At 53.6% G+C, this 18,236-nt stretch overlaps 1 protein-coding gene across 3 annotated transcripts; it reads right to left on the bottom strand.

Annotated features, from left to right (window-relative positions):
* Positions 1–932: 932 nt before the first annotated feature.
* Positions 933–18,039, bottom strand: lrsam1 (leucine rich repeat and sterile alpha motif containing 1). Of its 3 annotated transcripts, XM_051931845.1 has the most exons (26): positions 17,891–18,037; positions 10,413–10,457; positions 9,993–10,152; positions 9,802–9,858; positions 9,677–9,721; positions 9,505–9,582; positions 9,324–9,392; positions 9,151–9,235; positions 8,952–9,073; positions 8,783–8,873; positions 8,571–8,701; positions 8,454–8,483; positions 8,255–8,377; positions 5,593–5,732; positions 5,451–5,495; positions 4,691–4,761; positions 4,503–4,602; positions 4,335–4,422; positions 4,044–4,118; positions 2,502–2,582; positions 2,149–2,244; positions 1,965–2,063; positions 1,758–1,889; positions 1,600–1,675; positions 1,380–1,513; positions 933–1,297 (listed from the first exon to the last, which is right to left on the bottom strand). In XM_051931845.1, exons 3-26 carry the CDS (start codon positions 10,062–10,064, stop codon positions 1,175–1,177), a joined length of 2,163 nt encoding a protein of 720 aa, XP_051787805.1. In that variant the 5' UTR covers positions 10,065–10,152; positions 10,413–10,457; positions 17,891–18,037; the 3' UTR covers positions 933–1,174. The 3 variants fall into 3 exon arrangements, with proteins under 3 accessions (XP_051787805.1, XP_028664656.1, XP_051787806.1); XM_028808823.2 differs by having other exon boundaries at positions 9,993–10,457; XM_051931846.1 differs by lacking the exon at positions 2,502–2,582 and having other exon boundaries at positions 9,993–10,457; positions 17,891–18,039.
* Between the last annotated feature and the right edge of the window lie 197 nt (positions 18,040–18,236).

Genomic DNA, 18,236 nt, shown 5'->3' with positions numbered 1-18,236 from the left:
CACTGCCTGCTTTGGGGTCTCAGCTGGGGGGCTAAACCGGTACCATCTTAACATTCTTATCCCGTCCGCTACTTTCGAAAGCTGCCACACGTTTAGGGGGCTCTGGGTGCTGCCTGCATGGAGTCTGCGTGTTCGCCCCGTGTCTGCCATTGCCAACCTGGCCCATGTGAGTGCGAGTTTGTGGGTGGGTGCCGAGTGGTCCGGCCTGCAAAAGCCTCCAGCTGCCTTGATAAGTGGGCTAAGAAAATGGACAGGCGTGGAGGTCCTGATGTCCAAGCAGAACACACACACACGGTCACTAGCAGAAGTTGGTACTTCTGTGACACATGCTGGCTTGTCACTGTCACCTCAGCTCATCCTGCCCGCCCTCGAGCCATCACTTCACTTGGGTCTCTCTGCTCGTCTGCTGAACGGCTACTGGGGGCTGACGGGAGGTGGGCTTAGGCAGAGACCCCCATGTGGGTGGAGCCACCACTGTGGATACCCAGCATTTCAGGGCGTGGCCACCTGCCGTGTCTCCTCCACCCAAGACCCCAGCATACAGCAAGTCTGGCAACGGGCCAGCGGGGTGACAGGAATGGAACTGCTGTCCCCTAGAGAAGGCGGCCTGCTGAGTGACACCCCGTTGCTCCGCCCCATGTGCCGCCATTTTAGCACCGGAGCTGTCGCTGCCCGTCCGGGGAGCCCCAGGGCCGAGGGGCACTTACAGTGAATGTCTGCCAAGTGTTAAGTCCGTGCCCTGAAAACCAAAGCAGTGCCAGCTCTGTAAGGAAGGGACAGGTGACAAAGTGACCCGCAGCTTGCCCTTCTACAAATAAAAAGAGAGAGAGAAGTGAAGGCCCCAAGCAGGCCATAAAAGTAAATTCCAGGCATGGGCAGCCCTCCCCCTTGGCACTGGTGCCCACTCTGACTGGCAAGCAGAAGGCCCAGCGTGAGGTTCAGCAGCAAAGCAGCTTTTATTTGTCCGCTCGAGGACTCGTGTCCGGGCGCTGGCACACACATGCTGGCCCCCATCGCCCCCGTTCATGCAGACACGGACTCGGTGCCCCCCAGACACCATTAGACCTGAGCGTCCAGTTTTAAGGCGGGGGGGTGGGTGCCCCAGTCCAGTCCAGTCCAGACCATATAAAGTGCAGTGCGTGATCAGACGGAGGGGGCAGGACGGGCGCCCCTGCTACAGGCGGTAGATGCGGATGTGCTGGGCGATGTCACTACGGCACAGCGGGCAGCTTCGCAGCACCTCACTGCACACCAGGCAGCAGCAGATGTGTCCACACGGGAGGAAGACGACCTGAGACTGAAAAAGAGACAGTGGGCATGAGAGGTCAAGAGGCCCGCTGACTGGCGCAATGCCATCTGCGGGCACAGGGCCACCGTACCTCGTTCTCCATGCACACCACACACTCCATGTGTTCGGCTTCTGTGTGCCGTGGCTCCTGGGCACTGGGAGGCATCAGTGGGAGCGGTGGGGCACTGGGCACTGGAGTGGGGACTTCTTCAGGCTTGACGCACTCTGACAGAGAGACAGATGGGCAAAAATTGATGCCCCCCAACTCTGGGTATACCCCACCCCCAGCTCCAGTATACGCACACACATACCTGCAAGCGGAGATGATGGAAGGGCACGGGCCCATGCCAGCAGGGAGTGCTGGACTCCCACCTCGACGATACCCAGCTAATAAGGGAAAGCAAAAAGAAAAAGCATGAATAATGGTGACCGGGGGTACACAAGTGCCAGCCAAAGGAATGCCACGCACCTTGAGGAGGTCAGCTGGCGTCATGCCACGCAGGGTCTCCTGCGTCACTCTGTGGTGGGCCAGAATGGGCAAATACTGATGAGCAGAAAGTTGGCGGAGCAAGTTGACCAACTCCTGGGGAAGGCCGGCTTCCTGCAGAGACAAGAGTGCCAGTTTAGCCTCAGGATTGTGCCCACCACCCCGCAGCCTCCGGCGGGCTGCAGTTACCTGGACCTGCAGGGACAGCGGCTTGGAGTCCAGCAGCCTCTGGTACTGAATCAGCCAGTAGTTCTCCTGGGCAGCTTCGCTCTTCAGCTGCATCTCCACCTGGACGGACAGATAGACGGGCAGCGTTAGGCCCGCCAGCAGGGCACAGCCCCAAAGCCACGGCAGCGGGACGGGGGGGCCTTACCAGGATGTCCCGCAGCTCCGCCTCGCGCTGGTCTTTCTGTTTCAGCAGCTGCTGCAACAGGTCACTCAGAGCGCGCCGCTGCTCCGACAGGACTTCCTGCGGGTCAGACACACAGCCCGGTCACTTGCTGTGCCAAGTGTACCAGTCTGCTGCACTCTCCTCTACTCAGCATGGAGCAAATGAGGCAAATGACAATCTGCGGGGGGCAGGCGGGGTCCCCCCGGCAGAGGCCAAGTGATGGGTGAAAATGAGGAGCTGAAGCAGCCAAACAAAGAAAAGACAAAGTGATGCCACAAAATGGCGAGGGCACCCCGCTGCCCCCCGGCTGGCCAGGCTGTCCCCTCAACACGTACCTGCAGGGTCTCCGCGTCCAGCTCACGTCTCTTTACCTCCAGCCTTGTCAGCTGCATTAATTCCGACTCAATTAGTCTAATCTAAAAACATGAAAACACAGGCCATGAACGGCTGGAAGGGGCGGCGCGGAGAGCGCGGGCGCACATCACGAGCATGGCACTCGCTGCAGCCTGTCATCTGTGAGGCCCTCGGAGCTGCCAAATGGGGGTCTCTAGCGCGTGTCAGGAACACATTTGGCTGCCTGTTCTGCAGGTGTGGCTCTCTAGAGTCCCATTACATCTGTGCCACCAAGTGCATGGGTCTCCGGTGGCGGCTTATTTTGGGGCACTGTCGAGAGAATGGATGGCACTCATTACGTGTAGATCTCAGTTGACTGTGTGGCACACGTGAGGCTGCCTCAGGTGACACGGAGACTTAGCACACGGGTGGCACGACATCAGCACTAATTCGAGTTCCAGTCTCTCTTAATGGCTGGTGGCTTTTGAGTGGCACAGTAGTTTGTGTTTTTATGCATTTCATGGTATTCTCCATTCCACCGTAGGTGGCACAGCGGGTAGTGCTGCTGCTCACAGCTCCTGAACTCGAGTGCCAGCTCCTCAGATGTCTCCTGGCTTGCACATGTTGTTGGCATGATGGGTGGCTTTAAACTGCCTCAATGAGAGGGTGAGTGTGCCATGCAATGGGCTGGCACCCCGATCAGGTTGCCGCCTGCTTTGTAACTGACCCTGCAAGGACTGACTCAAGGCCTCACCCCACTGAACTGGACTACGCCAATTCAGTTTACCTTCGTATGGCACCCTTCACTGAATGCCCCTCTGGGTAGCTACCCAAATGCCCATCACATACGGCTGGTGCTCCGAGGGTAATGGACACACCCCTGGGGTCAGCCCATCCTGGTATAAATGGAAAGAGGTGAAGTACTCTTGTGTGCCAGTCCAAGATGTGGCTACTCTGGTCACCCACGTATGCTAGTGTGGCTCCACGACTACCACAGCTCACTATTTTTGAGACCTGCTGGCTCCTGGCACGCGTCTGTTTTACAGATGGAGCTGTGGACACTTAATGGTGGGCAGGGCCATCCTGGCGCTCCAGTGGGGGCACATGACAGAATGCAGGGGTCCCTGGTGACATGTCATATATGCTTTATGCAGAGATGTTAGGCAAATGGGGTCACACATGGGGCTCAAGAGTGGCGGATTAGAGTGCCATGCGCCCCCATCTTCGTGTACTGACATGCCAAGACATCTTTGGTGCTGTGCTATGCCAGTGTTTGTGCCCCACACCTTTGCCTACCCACACTGGAGCCCAGACTACAAAGCACAGATGAGTGGAATGGCCGGCTGCACAGAGTGCCATTAGTGAATAAAATAAAAAGTGCTGGTGCCAATGAAGTGCCACCTGTTGGTGCTTTGAATGAGAGATGGTGGATGAGTGATGGCTGGGAAATTCATGTTACAGGATACAATAAAGCATGGAGTCAGGGTCCTGGTCCCCTTTTGTTAAGTGCCACCGTGCCATGTCCACCTCGATTCGCCTCGTACCTGCCGCCTGATGTATCTGTGTGTCCCGTCTCGCTGAAGCTGCAACGCTTCAAATGCCACCTTCTGCATTTCAGCCTGTGAAAAGAGCAGACGGGTTACTCGGGTGGCACTGAGCATGGAGGGCTACAACAAAACAGGGTGACCTGCCCGGCTCAGCACAAGACCTCCTAGAACTGTGCAGGCCTCAGACTCTGCCGTCTGTCACAGAGGGTCCCAGCCACCAGGTGACACCAAACTGGCAGGCTAACACTGGCGAGAGATTTCAGGGCACACCAGGTGACAGCAGCGTACCTCCTGCAGGATGCGACTGATGGCTCGGCTTTGATCGAGGTGCTGCAGGGACAGAACGCGCTCAAAATTCTTGTCCAACTGCTCCATGCTGGAAAACAACAGTTAGAAATGTACCACCACACAAGCCTCCATGCCACCTGGCACGCTGCCCTCGCCCATCTCAGTCACCTGGAGTAAGTCTCGGAGACGAGCCTCTGCCGACGGGACTCACACGCCTCCTGGATGAGTTGGATGGAATAGCTTTCAGACAGCATCTGCTGCATGGCCGCTGCAACGAGGGTAGACGGATGGCCTTTATAGCTTGGCACTAGAGTGCAAAATGCCCGCTTCCCCTGACAAAGGCCTCAAAGACTCACCTGCCACCTCCTTTCTGCGCAGTGACTCGGCCTCCTCCTGCGTGATTGCCATCAACCTCTCGAGTCGCAACCTGCAGAGGAGGATTACAGCACACGGAAAAGCTGGTCACCGTCCCTGGCACATGAACAAGCATGGCACTGGCCTCCTGGCACACCAATGTGCTCTACATAACCAACTGTACTGTACATCACAGGCTGAACTCCGACTTCAACTGAGCTTAGCATCACCAGGGTCTGCAGCCAGAAATGATGACCAGCAAAGGAAAGTGCAAGGTGCCGGCACATGCGTGGGTGATGCCAGCCTTGCTCATGTCTGGCAATCATGTTAAAAGCAGCTGCCTATGGTGGAGGCAGTCATGGTGACAGAGGAAGGCACATGGTGCCCACTCGGGGATCATTTTAAACAGGTGGCCCAACATAAAAGAGCAAGTGCCCAAAGAAATAAATGGCATGCCCGCGAGTATGCCCAGGACAGAGGCAAAGGTGCTGCATCTAGAAAACAGACACTGCATGGTCTTGTAGGACTGTGTGTGTCATCTGGACTGCCAGTTCCAGTCTGGTACCATGTGATACAATCACCAGCTGACGCCCACTGACCAGCTTTGGCTCCGTTCAGACCACCTTACAGTGTGGCATGTGAGGTGGGCAGACAGTGCCAATTAATGCCATCACGTCACAAACTAAGACAAACCTGTTTGATCTCTACAGTAGGGCCATGAGTGGGGGCTGGTGGCATCAGGGTGCCCTGGCACACACTCACCTCTCATTTTCCAAGTCTTGAAAGAGCGGCGACTCTTCTCTCTGCCTGCTAACAAACACACCAAGCGATTAGCACACGAGACTCAGATGGCAGCACTCAGTAGTTTGCCTCGCTGACATACCCACACAAGCCAACGCCTCACCTCTGACCCTCCAGCAGCAGCAGCTCAATTCTCTCACCGATGCCATCCTCTGCCAGTCTGAGCTGCTCCAGTAACCTCTGCCGCTCCACCTGCAGCGCCCTCTGCTGTTGCGACACTCCATTCTCCAGCCGCTGCTGTTCCTAACGGTCAGCAAAAGGAAAGAAAATTCATTTATTAAAGATTCTGCCAAGTGCCACCACGGGTAGCTTGCCAGAGTGCCCCCCTCCGACTGGACCTCTTACTAGACGCAGCGGATTTCCAGCCTCTGTCTGGTGGGCCGTGACGAGTTTGTGTTCTGCAGGACAGCTGCCCCCCCGGTGAGCAGCGTCTCAATAAATTCTCCAATGGAGTCACCGGCCTGTCTGAGGTAATCGTGAGCAAACTGGCAGCGGGCATGAACAGGAAGGGGCGACACCTGGCACTGCCTGACTGAATCAAGTCACTACAGTAGGTGCTCCGGGTCAAGGATGAGCCCAACAACCCGGTGTGTGATGGCACAGGCAATGCACCCCCGATTCACCAAGTGGGGTACAAACAAAAAGGGGGCAGGCTTCTAGGCAAATGGCATGGCGGATGGCAGTTTCAGGGTGTTGCCAATTATGGTGATGAACCAGTAGGGTGGACTTCAGTTTTCCAGGCCCAAAACATTTTAACACACACACAATAAGAGACTCCATGATGGCATTCGTTGTCATCGTTTACTCCGCCGAACTGTCAACACCGCAGTCGGCCTGTGTAGGTGGGCACCGTCATTCAGATCCATTTTACGAGCGATGCCCGATGTGTGCAGCGCCTCCACATGGCCAGGCAGTCCCAGGCGTGCCTTAAGGATGCAGATGTGAACAGATGCCAGGCGCTTAGGGGCTTACTGTGTAGGTCAGGGGTCCCCAACTCCGGTCCTGGGGGGCCTCAGTGGCTGCAGGTTTTCATTCCCCCCCCCTTTTCTTAACGACTGTGCTGCTAATTCCCGTCTTTTGACTTCGTTTTCATTGATTTGCTCCCGAAGACTCAAACCCCTTCATTGTTTCTTCAAACAACAACAACGAGATACAAAACCGGAGCAGCACACTGTGACCGTCACACGATATCTGAACATAAAGAAAGGTGGGGGGTCTCAGGAATGTCGATCCGCTCGGGACCCCACTTAGAAAAGAGGAAATCGAGAACGTCGGACACGTCTGCTGTGGCACAATGAGAGCCACGGGATTAAAGAACGAGAATAACGAACAGCGAGACTCGGCGCCTCATTGAGCAGCTGGTTGGAGTCGGAGGCCCTGACTTAGGTGGTCTTCTGTTGGCCCCCTCACTTCACATCTCATTTCTGTTTGGAAAGACATGAAGCCACTCGGAGGAACATTCACTGAAAACGAAGGGAATTAGCAGCACAAACTGGTCAGCAACTAAGAGAAGGCTGAGAATGAAAACCTGCAGCCACTGGGGTGTTGGGGACCCCTGGGCATCATGGGAGGAGGCTGTGCCCGAGCAGGTGACGAGATACGCAGCACCTATTAAAGAGTAGTCCCCCCCGTCATGCTGTTGTTAAGTACACTGAACGAGTGCAGACTTATGGCACCGACTGGCAGAACTCTTAAATGTGAAAACAGACCTCTGAGCCAATATGGTGCCCTGACCCACAAAGAACATGCCAAGCAACTCAAGAAAATGGGCAGGTCAGCGAATGACGGCGGGCGGGGCAGACGAATTGGGAATACGGGTGGCGGTCTGCTGGGCCACCATGATGCCACTTTATATATCGAGTGGATGGCGGCCTGCTGCCAGTTGGTATCCTAGAAGAGGACCACGAGGTGGCAGGCTGGCGGCTTACGTCCTGCTGCTGCTCACAACAACATTCAACAGTCGGACGCTGCATTGGCACTGCAGGCTCAAACTGAAGTTCAAGGTTTTTAAATGTGACGTCCTACACAAAGGCGCTCGTGTAAGGAAAGTCTTTTTACTGGTGGTGTTGGTTGACCTTCTGCTTCTTCTGCCATGTTACTTGAACTTTGTCGTGTTGGCATCTTGGGATTTGTTCGTCTCTGGTTAACGACTCAAGCAGGAGACATGGATCATCCTTTGTCTTAATCTAGTAACTCCTGACAGGGCACATGCCACTAGGGCACATGCCACTTGGCCACCATGAACACCGCTCTATGGACCCGTCGCTGCACCCGACATTCTCGACTCCTCCTACGAGCAAACTGTAAACGGCAGACACGTCAATGCACAGCGCCAGCACTGCCATAGCACTTCCACCTCTAATCCCATCGATGCGTGGCTCCAAGAGGGCGAAGCTCGATTACCACAGAGGCAGCAGAGCCAAGATGGTGGACACGGCCAACAAGAGAGCATCTTCAGAAAACTCAACGGACTGTTCTCTCAAAATGTTCTGAGCTGCCTGAACACAAAGACCACGCCAAGCAGACAGAATCCAATGACGAGGTCGGAACGCACAGCGAAAGACACGAGCGCTCGGCGATTCCAACGCCAGGAACTGTGGGAGACCCTCCAGACTTGTAGGGCGGGACCTCTCTGTGATTGGCAGGTCCCCCCGCCTCTTGCTTTTACCGCGTCCAAGGGACTAGAAGGGTGCAGTGCGGCTCCTTCCTCCTCGTATTCGTAAACACGTGATGTGGCCCCATTCCGAGGACGCCGTCACCCCTACCTGCTTGATGGACTCCAGCACGTCTTCTTTATGCGAGCTGCTCAGCAGAATAAGTTGGGCCTGCTCCCTCTGCTCTTCCCCCAGCCGCCGCTCAAATTCCAGCTTCTCCTGCGTCTTCTGCTCCTGTGGACAAAGCACATCTGGGAAGCACAAAGGAAAAGGGGACGGGGTAGGAGAGGTGGACCGACTGCACTCCTACCTTCTTCTTCTCATAGGCCTGGAACTTGTTCTACAGGGAAAATGGAAGGGGAGGGTGGGGGGTCAGAGGTCACTCTAGAATGCCTTTTGGTCAAAAAGCCACCACAGTGAATGCTACCTGCCAACCAGCATCCACCTGGTCCTGAACTTGTCTGATCTGTCTGTCAATGTCCTCCTTAGGGTCCACCTCCTCGTTCTCCAACACAGGCAGCAGGTACTGGGAAGGGGGGCAGTACTCGGTGCCCAGCTCTGGAACAGATGCCACATCAGTCCTTTGTCCCACTGACCACCTCACGTCAATCCTCCTCCACCACCACCACCTGCTCTCACCTGCGCACAAGAACCGCTGAATGCACTCAGTGCCACCAGAGCAGACGCCAGCCGGAGGGAAGGCCATGAGAGTCGCGTCCAAAGTCAAAGTCTGCAAAGGAAAACCAAGCGTCAATCAGCTGGCACTCCTGCCAGCCAGCCAGCCCATCCACGGGGAGGCACCTCTCACCTCCAGGGTCCGGATGTGGCCTAACTCCACGGGCAGCTCCCTCACTCCATTTTCACTGACGTCCAGACTCCGCAGGCTGCCCAGACGCCCCACAGCAGGTCTCAGCTGGGACAGGCAGTTCCCTGTAAGAGTGAGGAGGTGAAGGTCACGCTGCTGCTGCAGAACGCACACCAGCTCACAGTCCCCGGGGGACCCTCACCTCGGACATTAAGAGTCTGCAGTTGGCCGAGCTCCCCAATGGACTCCGGGAGGTGCTGCAGCCGATTCTTCTCAAGGTTCAGGATCTGCCAGGGCAAAGGACACGGCAAGCTGCTCAACGGGAGGGCAGAAGAAAAGCGAGGACCCTGAAGGAACCGACGGGCAGAAACCAACCTGCAGAGAGCGCAGCTGTCCAATGTCATCTGGCAGCGACGTCAGGCTGTTTCCGTGAATGTCCAGGACCTGCAGGGAAAGGAGAAAGACACGGGTGATGGACAGAGGAGTCGATGACAAGGAGGCTACTGCACATCACCGGCAGGAGTGCGGCCCAGATGGGCAAGAGCCTGCTGCCCACCTTCAGCGTTGACAGATCTGTAATGCTGCAGTTCCGCGGCACTAAGCTTCTCAGCTGATTGTCATGAACGATGAAGACCTGTGGGAAGAGTTGGTGACACAGCTGAGTGGAGGCCCGCCGACATGGCCACTCCGCATACCCAGCGCCAATGCCACCCTCCACAGCAGCTCACCTTCTTCTGTAACACCTTACAAGTGGAGAAGACGCTGGCGGGAATCTGTAGGGCACAAAACGGAGCCACAGCTGGTCACTTAGCACCCAACGGGTCGCCTTGCAAGAAAACCATCAGCCACTTACCTCTGAGAGCTCACAAGCAGAAATGTCCAAAATGTCATCGGCACCCGCCTCCCTGGCCTGCAGACAAACCGAGTTTGAGATGACAATGTGCCACTCGTGGAAAACACAATGCCAAAGACATCACAAGGAGTGGTAGGATGGCAGAGGAGCGAACTCCACTGCCCGCCCGCCCGCCCACGCGCGTGACCCACCAGGCACAGCTGATACTCCAGCCTCTTCTTTGCATCCTCACTTGGCTTCTTCTTTCTGAAGAACAGCGGCATGTCCCCGTGCTGCACCCTGCCCGCCCCCGCCGTGGCGTTGCATTCACCAGTAGAATATTCCGCACTTTCTTTGGGGTCTTCTTCCTGCCTAGGAAAAGAAAAAAAAATCACGGGCCAGTCGTTAGAAGGGGGGTCCTGTATTAAGGGCCAGGGGGGGCACAGCGCCACCAGATACTGTTTAACAGAAGGGATGAGCTTCCTTCCCTCAGTTATTTAAAGTCTTCACAAGTTGATGCCAATTCTCAAAGGCCTTCTGCAGTTGGTGAAAATGTCTTTGTGCCAGGTGTCACCAGCCCACATCTGGCTCATGGTGGCATCTCCATTGGCCCTGCAGTGTTCTCGGTTTACCTGGTGGTGTGTGTGCTCGAGTTCAACCGGGACAGCTCAGTGTATCTAAAACACACAAAGAAAGCAGAACAATAGGATAAAAAAAGACACGAGAGGGGTGGGCATCACCCGCGGCACGTGATGTCATGTTGGAAGACGAAAGCCTTACTCTCAAACAGGCTGGCATGTCCTCCCCACAGCCCCGGTGCAAACGCACGACAAGTTTGCAGCAAATCAGTGGTCAGTGCTGTTACCAGATGTGCAGTTCAAGCTGTGCCCCCCACGTGTGTCGTCCGTGTGCCACGCCTGCGTTACTGCGTCTTGTCTGATTCAGTTCTAAACCTGAAGGGTTGCTGTTTCCACTCAGGCACTTCATAGCCAGGGCAGCGGACGGCTCTCGCTTTACTGAACCCTTCAGTCTTTGGTGCTCTACTTGATATCACAAGGACATGATGCCAGTCAGGCACCGGCCTCCCAGTGTTCACCCCAGTTTGGCGTTACCTCAGCTCTTAGTGGTATAGAAGAAAAGGGCAGCCTTTAAAGAAATAATCGGCGGTGTGCTAGTGTGGCTGGAGCGGTGCCCGGGCGTTTTCACACTCAAGTGCACAGGTGAGGGATCGCCCCGTCTCTGATCGATGCTAATCGCCACACCTGTGCCACGTCCCCAATACAAAAAGGAGAAGCGCGAGTGTGGAGGGGAAGAAAAGAACGGAGGTCAGGGGAGAAGGCAGGAGGCGAAGGAGCCCAAGAGTGTGAGAGAGAGCAGGCCCACCGCATTAACGACAGGTCCTTAGTGGAGCGCCTGGCCGACACTCGGGGGCACAAACAGGTGGTCTCACACACACACACACACAGCAGGAACACAAGTGACCGGAAGGTGGGTAGAAGGTGAAAGCCCCTGTGTGAGCCCCCCTAGTCGTTGGGGAACCCGAGTCTCGGCCTGGCAGAGCCCTATGGAGTCAGGGTCCAAAAGGCTACCAGACTACAAGGTGGGCCGACTCCCCTGGTGCGGGGTCCAGGTGGGAGCCGCCAGCTGAAGAAGGCAGCGGGTTTGGATTTTAAAGGACTGCTTCCTGCCCCTGTTTTCAACCTCCACTTTGGACCCCTTGTGTTTAATGGATTACTAGGGGGCTTCACCATACCCCCCCCCCCCCCCCCCCGCCCTGCCCTGCCCTGCCCTGCCTGCGCTACACTTCAGCAACTTCACGTCTCTGTCGCGGAGAGGCCTCTTTATTGGGAAGCAACACTAATTGGACGACTGCGACTTAAACTTGATCGCCTTACAAGATCTCCATACTTCTATCAGATCACCGATGTCCAGATATTCCAGCTCTTTTCGCTTTTACCCTTTCGTCTATCGCATTGAATTTTCATTCCGTGTTCGGACTTACATCGTGACAATGTGACGTATCAGTGCCGCGAGTTCATTTAGTTTCTTTGTCTCTACGCAAACTGTGTCTGCCAATAGCATTGACACAAATGAGAAACGACTGAGCTGCGTGCGCGGCTGTAAATGTTCTAGATGTGGGCGGGACTTTCCAAATCTCTTTGCATAAAGTCTCGTCTCGCGGGATTTCACTTTCACGACAAATCTTTGACTTCTCGCTGATACGCCTCTTCACTGGACAGAAACACGACTTTCCCCCGATGGCAACCCGAGTTAGATGATCTACAAGTCTCCGACTTAAACTTTATTCACTCTCTTCTCGCTGTTCTGTTATTTCACTGAGTGATCATTTCCATTTGTCAGCGCTAATGAGATTTTTCCGATCATTTTCTTGAGCCTTTTGAATGTTCGTCCTTCTATTATCTCTAATCTGCTCTCACATGTCCCGTGCCAACGTTTCTGAATTCTTTACAACGTTCTACTTTGTCTTCTGCTCTTTGTCTTTTATTTCTGTGGTTACATCTCTTAGCACAAAGACTCGTCTCATGAGACATGAAAGTTTCTCTGAGAAGTCACGTCTCGTCTCATCCCAGGATGTTTTTATTATAATAGAGAGATGTATTTATTGACTTTTGATTGCACGGCACTATCTATCTATCTATCTACAGTGCATCTGGAAAGTATTCCCAGCGCTTCATCACTTTTTCCACATTTTGTTATCTTACAGCCTTATTCCAAAATGGATTCAATTCATTTTTTTCCTCAGAATTCTACACACAACACCCCATAATGACAACGTGAAAAACGGTTACTTGAGATTTTTACAAATTTATTAAAAATACAAAAACTGAGAAATCCCATGTCCATAAGTATTCACAGCCTTTGTCATGAAGCTCCAAATTGAGCTCAGGTGCCTCCTGTTTCCCCTGATCATCCTTGAGATGTTTCTGCAGCTTCATTGGAGTCCACCTGTGGTAAATTCAGTTGACTGGACCTGATTTGGAAAGGCACACACCTGTCTATAGAAGGTCCCACAGTTGACAGTTCATGTCAGAGCACAAACCAAACATGAAGTCAAATGAATTGCCTGTAGACCTCCGAGACAGGATTGTCTTGAGGCACAAATCTGGGGAAGGTTACAGAAACATTTCTGCTGCTTTGACGGTCCCAATGAGCACAGTGGCCTCCATCATCCATAAGTGGAAGAAGTTTGAAACCACCAGGACTCTTCCTAGAGCTGGCCGGCCATCTAAACTGAGCGATCGGGGGAGAAGGCCTTAGTCAGGGAGGTGACCAAGAACCCGATGGTCACTCTGTCAGAGCTCTAGAGGTCCTCTGTGGAGAGAGGAGAACCTTCCAGATGGACAACCATCTCTGCAGCAATCCACCAATCAGGCCTGTATGGTAGAGTGGCCAGACGGAAGCCACTCCTTAGTAAAAGGCACATGGCAGCCCACCTGGAGTTTGCCAAAAGGCACCTGAAGGACTCTCAGACCATGAGAAAGAAAATTCTCTGGTCTGATGAGACAAAGATTGAACTCTTTGGTGTGAATGCCAGGCGTCACGTTTGGAGGAAACCAGGCACCGCTCATCACCAGGCCCAATACCATCCCTACAGTGAAGCATGGTGGTGGCAGCATCACGCTGTGGGGAACTGGGAGACTAGTCAGGATAAAGGGAAAGATGACTGCAGCAATGTACAGAGACATCCTGGATGAAAACCTGCTCCAGAGCGCTCTTGACCTCAGACTGGGGCGACGGTTCATCTTTCAGCAGGACAACGACCCTAAGCACACAGCCAAGATATCAAAGGAGTGGCTTCAGGACAACTCTGTGAATGTCCTTGAGTGGCCCAGCCAGAGCCCAGACTTGAATCTGATTGAACATCTCTGGAGAGATCTTAAAATGGCTGTGCACCGACGCTTCCCATCCAACCTGATGGAGCTTGAGAGGTGCTGCCAAGAGGAATGGGCCAAACTGGCCAAGAATAGGTGTGCCAAGCTTGTGGCATCATATTCAAAAAGACTTGAGGCTGGAATTGCTGCCAAAGGGGCATCGACAAAGTATTGAGCAAAGGCTGTGAATACTTATGGACATGGGATTTCTTAGTTTGTTTATTTTGAATAAATTTGCAAAAATCTCAAGTAAACTTTTTTCACGTTATCATTATGGGGTGTTGTGTGTAGAATTCTGAGGGAAAAAATTAATTGAATCCATTTTGGAATAGGCTGTAACATAACAAAATGTGGATAAAGTGATGAGGCGCTGGGAATACTTTCGGGACGCACTGCACTTATTTTGTTTTGTTCGTTTTTAATAAAAGCCCCCTTTGCACTTTGCACCTTCCCCTCGATTCGTTTGGTGTCCTCGTTGTTCATTACCGACGGCGTTGGGTTCGAGAGGCTCCCTGAAAGACAAGTGGGAGCAGAACCCGCATCGCCAGGTGTGCCACTTTCTCAGCTAACCGGACCTTTTCTGATTGGTCTCTTCGTGGCACCACAGGGTGAGGTTTGTAACCCTTCGGTATTTTGGGTGATTTTTTAAAAGTCCGCATAACAAAGCTACGGTCGTGTTGAGCTCAGGCTGCGTACCACAATGCACTTTAGGGATTACCGCTAGAAAGCCCCAGCCAGTCCCGACCTCAAGCCAATCAGACACGTGGCAGACATTGAAAAGGTACAAACGTGCAGCGGGGCCGGGGACTGGCAGGTTAAAGTCAGCAGAAGAAAACAGGAAAGGAGAAGGAGAAGCTCTCAGATAATCAAAGACCTCCAGGGCTCAACTAACTGACAAAAAAGGGAAACAATAAGGAACAGAGAAGGAGGAGAAAATGGAGTGTTAGGTGGTGTCCCAGATGGATGGGGACCCTACCCAGCCGGGATGCCTGGATGGTCCCCGTGATGGACAATACCTCCCCTGGGCCACGAGGGGGCAGCCGCCCGGGTCTGCTTAGGGGCCGCTGGACCGGAGGTGGGACACTCATCTCTAACAGAGGACGTGGCCACTGCCAGGGGGCACCCAGACAGCTGTGAGGTCCTGGATGGCAGCACCTCCACCACACCAGGAAGTGTCGTCAGGGGGAGCACCTGGAGCTCCGGGTCGGTATATAAGGGAGTTGGGAGGAAGGAGACGGAGCTTGTGAGGAGGTCAGTGTGAAGAGAAAGAAGAGAGCTGGTGGATGAAGGCATCGTGGTGCTGAACAGGAGAATAAAGAAGTGTGTTTTGGACATTCTGGTGTCTGTCTGTCTGTCTGTTTGTCTGTCTGTGTTCGGGGTATGCAGTGGTCAACAACCCAAGTGCTGACTCTTCTGTGCCCCATGTCTTTTTAAAGCTGCCTACACAAAATGAATTGTGACTTTGTTGTCATGAGAAGTTAAGCAAAATGAAACCTTTTGTTGGCGAACTACAAAGATGACAATATGAGAGCTTTGGAGGCAACTCAGGCCCCTAATCACATCAGAGCTGTGTGACAAGCCAAGGCTCAAGCCGTTCCACTAGAGGGGGTGGCCAGCCAGACCCCCAGCTAGACAGAAGGGCAAACACAGCATCTATCCATCCATTATCCAACCCTCTATATCCTAACTACAGGGTCACGGGGGTCTGCTGGAGCCAATCCCAGCCAACACAGGGCACAAGGCAGGAAACAAACCCCAGGCAGGGCGCAAGCCCACTGCAGGGCACACACCCACACACCAAGCACACACTTTAAGAGCACCAATGCACTAAACCCACATGTCTTTGGACTGTGGGACCTTTAGAAAATTCAAAGGATTGTTTTCTCCAAATGATCTGTGGCACAAAAGGCAAAAAACGGAGCTGCCGGAGCACGAAGACAACGCCAAGCAGACGCAGCCCACCACAAACACACAGCGGCAGCACAGAGAAAGACGATCAGCGAGAGCTCAGCGGTTCCAACGCCAGGAACTGTGGGAGACCCTCCAGACTTATAGGGCGGGTCCTCTCGGTGATTGGCAGGTCCCCCTACCAACAGCGCAGCGAGGCTCCTCCTCGTATTCTTAAACTGGGAATCAACCTCATGTGATGCTATCAGCCTTAAACTGATATGAATGGACACCTCCCTCCCCAATGATGACAAGGACACATACAAGGGGACAGAAGGTGAATGTTAGACCTGGCCTGTCCCTGACCAGTGTGCTGTATAAGCTGCCCCTTTCCTGCCACGTCTTCTTAGAGCAGACAGGAATGGTGAGCTGAGCTTTGCTGGGCTGAATGGTCCGCTCTTGTCAGAACTCCTGTAATGGTCGAATGTTCAAAAAGACACCGCGGAGACTGGGAACAGAACAACGCTACAGAAAGTGGTGCCACCCTTAAAACCTTAAGGTCCTTTAATACGCAGACTTTCTTATCCAGGGCTGGATTAAGACCCCCACAGACCCCTGGGTGACTTCGCTCCTTAAACAGAGAGGGGATCATACCTTTAACAGGGCAGTGCCCGGACATCATGTCATTCAATCTGCTGTGGTATTTCTTAATTTTGGCAAAGACCCTGACACCCCCTTGGTCATCGTAGCACGTGGATAATCAATCATTTCATCATGAATGGGGGGGGGGGGGGTAAACCTTGACCATTTGACCCAGTGTGTTGGTAATAAGGCCCCTCGGGTCACAAGACTCCTGAGCGCACACCCAGAATGCCCTGACGGTAGATTCCATCCCGTAACTCAGTGGTTCTCAAACTGTGGGGTGGGCCCCCCTAGGGGGGGCACAAAGATGTGAAAAAAAGAAAACAAGAATCGAAAATATGAAAAATCCATCTACTGAAACCAAAACAAATTGAATTCAACTACATTCTGATACTAGAAGAATAAATCTAGAGTTAGACAAATGTCGATTAAAGTTAAGTAGGTATAATAAAATATGCATCTATGACACATCCATCAATCCATTTTCCAACCTGCTGAATCTGATCACAGGGTCACGGGGGTCTGCTGGAGCCAATCCCAGCCAACACAGGACACAAGGCAGGAACCAATCCCGGGCAGGGTGCCCACCCACCGCAGGGCACACACAAACACACACACACACTAGGGCCGTTCGCCAATGCACCAGACCTGCATGTCTTTGGACTTTGGGAGGAAACCCAGGCAGACACGAGGAGGACATGCAAAGTCCACGCAGGGAGGACCCGGGAAGCGAACCCAGACGGGTCTCGTGACTGCGAGGCAGCAGCGCTACCCACTGCGCCACCCTCTATCATTAATTATCACTAATTGGTATTACTGGGCTCCTTTCAAAAAAACGTTAGGGGGGGGGGGGGGGCGCGATTAAAACGGTTATGAAAACTCGAGTCGTAAATACTTAAAGGTTGAGAAACGCTGCGTAACTCAAACCCCCCCCATGGTATGAAAGTTAGACGTTCGGTGAGGGTCAGCAGTAACCGGCAGCACGTTCGTTCTACCAGCGTGCTATGCTAGTGGGGGTCACTAAGCCCCCTGCTGTCTCCCGTGAACAGTCCGCTGAAATGCTTACTGGCTTGTGCTAAACAAAGAGCGACACTTCGTACGTGGAAAGGCACTGTAAAGATGCAACTTGAGGGGCAGAGAGACACAAGCGTGCCATCGCATGCTGGCACAAAGTCACTGGCAGCACTGTCCGTTTCAATCGCGCACCTTTCTTTTTTTCTAGTCTATAATTCCAAAGGCAGTCTGGTAAATTAGGGGTCAGACATGACGAGTGTGACAAGCTGATGAGATGAGATGTCTGCACGCGGAGAAGGTCGAGTCTGGCAGGAGCACCAGCAGGTCGAGTCTGGCAGGAGCACATTCCACGGTTTCAGGTAACACTCCATTTCTACTGCTAAATCCCACGTATCGTTCCGGGAACAGAAACAGTCGGTCAAGCAGTTGAACCCGCGCAGTGCGGTGGATCTGCCGGACCGCAACACCCAGGAAAGGCGGCTGGCGCAGCCTTGGTCTCACTGGCACATGCCGACGCGCCCCCGAACAAAGTGCTGTCCCTCCCTCCACACACAAAGGCATCCGCCCACCGCCGGACGCGAATGACCAGGCTGAACCGACCAGCTCCAAACGCCGGAAAGTCGCGCCCCGCGTGAAGGAACAAATCATTTTTGTTTAGTTGCAGAAAAACTTACCAAGGAATTAAATACGAAAGAGACCCGCAGCGAGGTCAGGTCGGGTCCAGCGGCAATCTCGTCGGTTCAGGACGGCAGAGCTGTAGTGAGGAAGAGGAAGAGGAGGAGGAGGACGGAAGACGCGCCAGTCGCTGCTGCTGCTGCTTTCTGTTTACTAGCAAAGGCACAGCTCACCATCGAGTCCCGCCTTTGCCTAGAGTGGCGCATTGGCACCAGGGCTCTAGAGCGCGGTCCATGCGCCAAGTGACAAGGAGGGGAAAAATCACAAATATTTTCAAACTAAGTCATTAAATAAATGTAACTGCCACGGTGTTTTGGTAGGGAAAAATATATGTCCACCAATAAT

Source organism: Erpetoichthys calabaricus, chromosome 9, assembly GCF_900747795.2.
Source record: "Erpetoichthys calabaricus chromosome 9, fErpCal1.3, whole genome shotgun sequence".
NCBI lineage: Eukaryota > Metazoa > Chordata > Cladistia > Polypteriformes > Polypteridae > Erpetoichthys > Erpetoichthys calabaricus.
Note: the sequence above shows the minus strand (reverse complement) of the source record. Positions and strands in the feature narration are given on the sequence as shown.

Coding starts and splice junctions, on each gene's coding strand:
- lrsam1 (XM_028808823.2), bottom strand. CDS start 10,064: ATGCCGCTGTTCTTCAGAAAGAAGAAGCCAAGTGAGGATGCAAAGAAG. Junction 9,722..9,801: donor CTGCTTGTGAGCTCTCAGAG/GTAAGTGGCTGA, acceptor TGTGCCCTACAG/ATTCCCGCCAGCGTCTTCTC. Junction 4,603..4,690: donor GCGCAGAAAGGAGGTGGCAG/GTGAGTCTTTGA, acceptor CCCTCGTTGCAG/CGGCCATGCAGCAGATGCTG.